Source organism: Egretta garzetta, unplaced genomic scaffold (genome assembly GCF_000687185.1).
Source record: "Egretta garzetta isolate BGI_Z169 unplaced genomic scaffold, ASM68718v1 scaffold732, whole genome shotgun sequence".
NCBI lineage: Eukaryota > Metazoa > Chordata > Aves > Pelecaniformes > Ardeidae > Egretta > Egretta garzetta.
Genome location: NW_009259029.1, coordinates 12806 through 17647, shown reverse-complemented (window position 1 = coordinate 17647; position 4842 = coordinate 12806). Strand labels below are relative to the sequence as shown.

Here is a 4842-nt window from a genome sequence, read left to right as displayed (position 1 = left end):
CGCCCGGAGTTATCCACACGGTCTGTGCGGCTGGTGCGGCCTGAGTGGTCCGATGTGACTGATGTATCTTCAAATCTGCTGGAGGGTAGATGTTCCTGGATGCTCCCTCGTGGTCTCCGCTGGTTCCCCTTTTATAGGGTTGTCTTCTTGCATAGTCAATGATTCTTTTGCATACCCACGCCTCCCACTCGGTAGTGGGGCGCATGCCCAGTACCGTCATTAGAGTATGCTCGAAAGTTCTAGGGGGTCCGAGCCCCCTCCCCATTGTCAGTTAACTCTGGGCCCGGGCACATGTGCAGAGGACGTGTACTCCAAGATAACAGGCCACACATTCCTGTGGGGTGGGACCCAATGGGCTGAAACTGCCCCACTCAGTTGCCGTGGTGATTAGGCTTTGGTGGTTAAGCTTGCCTGCCACCAATGTTGAGACAAGTTTCTAGTCCCTTACAAGGTGTGCAAAGTGGAACCTGTTGCCAAGCTCAGGCATGGGAATTGGAACGAGGAACTTGCTCAGCTGGAATTTCTTGCGGTGTTTTCAACATCTGGGGCTTGCCAGTCTAGGCTAGAAGCTGTCTAATGACAGGCACGCAGGGGAGGTGTTTGTGTCACTCAGCACATGAGCGCTGCACAAAAATAGTCTTTCTCCCAAGGCACTTTTTGCTCCCAGGCTATAGGGACATGGAGCTCAGAGAACTCCACTGTTGGCGTATAATGGAGGGAAAATTGTTCAGAGAACTTTGAATGGTGTGCTCAAGAGTTTTAGGGGAAGGCAAAAGGATGAGGATCTGCCTGGGTCTGAGTCCATATGCTACCTGGTCTTAATCCACATATTCCAGATAGTCTGTGCAAAGCCAAGCTCCCTATTCTGTTATGATTTTTACCCCAAAAGTAGCATGTGACTTAGCCTGCTGGGATGCAAGTAAGACAACTGAACTCAGTGTAGTTAAGCTGCTCTAGCCATGATGCTAGAGGAAAATCTCCAAAGAAACACTGATCTGAAGAGAATATCTCAGGGCTGGGATGTCTTGCTGAACAAGACAAGGATTTGTCAAGACTTGAGCAAAGGGGGTTTAGACATCATTATACAGCGGCTGTTTATTTCTTTGGAAATATTTCCTAGCAAAGCAATGCAACATTGGAAACAAAGTTTTTTACCTCTTGAATACCTTCAGCTTGTTATGGAAACAAACAGACAAAAAAAAGATGGAGAAAATGTCTCTCTTCCCGAGTAGTATTTGCGTTGGCCCTTGTTAGTCAGAGGCAAGTGAGTGTAGTGGTGTTTTGCTAACATAATTATGGCTAATCCCACTGATAAAACCAGACAGATTTCATTACAGCAGTGGTTCCTTCAGTGAAGATCTTGGGCAAAGAAAGGACAGAGATCAGGGGTTGGGGAAAGGACAGCGACACCTCCCCAAAGACACAAGAGGGGTTGTGAAAGGGGTAAGCCCCAGAAAGTGCTGGGAGGTCAGTACCCATCTCACTGTCACTTTCATCTGCACTGTCAACACTGAAACAATAGACGAAATACAAGTTACCCAGGTTTTAGAAGAATCAGGAACATGATGTGGGGTGGGGTTACTCTGCACAGGCACGTAACTAGATGGATTACTAATAGCAGGAAAATCATTGGTATTTCAGCTTTTTGTGCTCTTCCTGTTAGATGTTCTCAGCTGCGTCCTAGCACACAGTATGCAGTACAGTGAGCTGAAGGCATTTGTGCCTTGCTGTAAGCTGCATGCGAAGGACTGGTGCTCCAATTTAAAAGCATGATGTGAATATTTTAGTTGGCCTAATTCATAGTGGTGCCTCCGAGAGCTTATCTCCCAGTTAAGGATGAGGATCTTGTTCCTTGGGGCGGGAAAGGGCACTCAGGTCCTCAGCCTCCCAGAAACGGGAACAAGCTGCAACCAAACACTGAACAGGACAAAACCAAGGTTTTGCTGCTCTGCCTTGCATCTGTTGTGTTCCCATGGGATAACTCATATGCAAAGGCATCTTATCACACAGCTCAAAGGCAGCCCTCTCCAGCTGTGAGGGCTGAGCAGCAAGCAGAGTGTCTCTGGAGAGTGCTCCTGCAGTAAAGGCCAGACGTATGTTATGCTCTTGCTGAAGCTCCATCGAGTGATGCTGCTCTCAGCTGCGGTCTGCTTAACTAGGAGCTGTTAAAGCTGCTTCAGGCCATGTGGGAGGTGGGTGGATCTTGCTTATAGTCTCAAGAAACATGACTACATGTAGGCCAACATCAGCAGAGACAGACTAGTAACACTTCAACATGACATGCAGCCCTCACTCCCACCTGCTCGCTTCCACCTGCTTTTGCAGACCCCTACATAGATTTCAGACTGTGTGGTTGCAAGGGGCATGCTTGCCTTCCTTTCCCCTTCCTTGACTGCACAGAGCAGGTGAGGACCAGGAGTGCAGGTGCTGCCAAGGCAAAGTATCCTTGTGGCAGCAGCAACTGTGTATGAGGAACTGCAGCATCAATATACCTTTAGACAACATTTCTCAAGGAAGGTTGAGCAGAGGTGAGTATGTACCTTTACTGCTTTAAAGGAGTGGAGTATTGCAGTCGAATTTCAAAATGCAATATTCAGAAAGCTCATGGGGGAAAAAGCATTGCTTGGAGATTGCTTTCTACTGCAGTCGGAACTGGCATTGCAGAAGCCTGCTCTTCGCAGTAAGACAATGTTCACTAAGGACCATTCAAGACGTGCCATCGTTGTAGATACATGTTGTAGTGGGGGCTAAGGAGAAATGCCAGTCTGCAAGGTTAGGGAACATGATACAGAAACAACCATGGATTTTTGCAATGTCCAACAAGTTAGGTTAAAGCAGAAGTTCCTGCATCAGGTTTGACTGTTTTATCATGGATGGAAGGGGTTCCAAATAGTCTCTGAGCTCAATAATATGCACTATCAGAGCTTCTGCTACACCATCTTGTGCTGTTGGATTCATGTTGGACACTGCCTCTGTAGTCTCAAGAGTGCATGTATCTATTTTGCTTAAAATATGACTTTGCTATTTGCCAAAAGTTGACTACACACACAGTACTAATGTACCGATCAGCGATCTATTTGTTGCTCGGCTCATACAAGGAATTATGCCAGTTCAGCACCCCGCCATGCTGAATCCAGGTGTAGCAGCATTCAGTACTAAGGAAGCACACTGTCAAGCTGGATTGGCTCAGAGTACAGAAATTCAACCTAATGTGGTGCTCCTATCCAAAAGTTACTCCTCATTGCCAGAAATGGATGCTCAAGCTGGGGCTGCTCCAGAGTTGCCTATTCCTTGCCAGTCATGCAATACAACATGACATCAGCTCCAGGTCTTCACCTTTGTGAGATTCAGTCACAGAGCCACAGAATTGCTTGACAGCGATATGGCCATTGCCCTCCTGCTAACTCAGGGGGTGGCCAGCTGTAGTGTGTACATCACAAACCAATATTGCTGCTGCAATCATATGCCTGACTAGTGCTTTCAGCAGAGAAGGAAACTCAGAAGAAGAAGAAAATTCAACAGTGCAGTAATGGAAGTGTTTCTTGGAGAAGCAGTGCACACAAAGGAACACCAAATGCAGTACACATAACTACTGCAAAGGAACAGACTAATGGTCCCTAACTAACAGCTGTCTTCATAGGTTGCTATTTTCTTCTCCCTTTTTTTCTGAGTTCATTCACTGTGTATATTCATATGCTCACATGCCCACTTTGTGGACAGGTGCTGTTCTGAGTGGCTAAAGAACAATGTCCCACTGTGTTTCACTCAAATAATGGTCTGTTATATATTAAAAAAGCTGCTTTACTATGTACAGGTGCATCAGCAAGGATAGTCTTGTTTTCCAGCCATATGATCCAACCTTTATAAGCTCTTCAGGAATTAGTGATTGCTGATTAAACTAATCTGAGTGAAAGGTATGAAAACAGATTTCGTCCTACAAATCTTTGTGTGAAGAGTAACTCTGAAAGTAAACCACTCCTTAGAATTAACTGAGAGGTTTGGGGATACTGCCTGCCATTAATCCCTGGATATTCTTGTTACTGATAAGAGCTGGACACTGCTTTAAGAAGGTGAATGTAATTCTGGGACTGAAATGCACAGACCTGTCTAATCTCATGGATGCTTGTGGAGTGTCATAAGACCAAGAATTAACATTCACTAAGACCTAGTGCCCACTAGCTGAGGGAATCAGAAGCAAAGCTCCTACATTACGAGCTGTAAAGACAGGCTTTGGCAGCAGAGTGTGGCTCGTCCTTTGGACAAAGATGCGCAGAGGCAACTCTAGCCCAAACTGCCCAAGGCAAGCCCCAATCTTATCCTGTAAGCTTTCTTGTGCTCCCAACTCTTTTCTTCTTTCTCCTGCAGAGCTTGCAGTGGCCCAGTGCACACAGCGCCCCGTTGACGTTGTCTTCTTGCTCGATGGCTCTGAAAGGATCGGGGAGCAGAATTTCCACAGGGCCCACCACTTTGTGGAGGAGGTGGCCCGACAGCTCACACTGGCCAGGAGCAACAGTGACAACATGAATGCCCGGATTGCGCTGCTGCAGTACGGCAGTGAGAGGGACCAGAATGTGGTCTTCCCACTCACCTACAACCTGACAGAAATCTCCAATGCCCTGGCACAGATCAAGTACCTGGATTCATCCTCCAACGTCGGGTCAGCCATCATACACGCCATCAACAACATTGTGCTCAGCCCAGGAGATGGGCAGCGACTCGCCCGGCGCAATGCTGAGCTCTCCTTCGTCTTCATCACTGATGGCATCACAGGAAGCAAGAACCTCGAGGAGGCCATCAACTCTATGAAGAAACAAGACGTCATGCCCACGGTAGTGGCTCTTG

At 47.1% G+C, this 4842-nt stretch overlaps 1 protein-coding gene across 1 annotated transcript in view; it reads left to right on the top strand.

Annotated features, from left to right (window-relative positions):
• Nucleotides 1-4842, top strand: part of COL6A2 (collagen type VI alpha 2 chain) — a 25475-nt gene that overhangs the window by 20391 nt on the left and 242 nt on the right. Inside the window, exon 27 of the mRNA XM_035890268.1 lies at nucleotides 4366-4840. Coding sequence (XP_035746161.1) covers nucleotides 4366-4840 — 475 coding nt within the window. The remainder of the gene's footprint in view (nucleotides 1-4365; nucleotides 4841-4842) is intronic.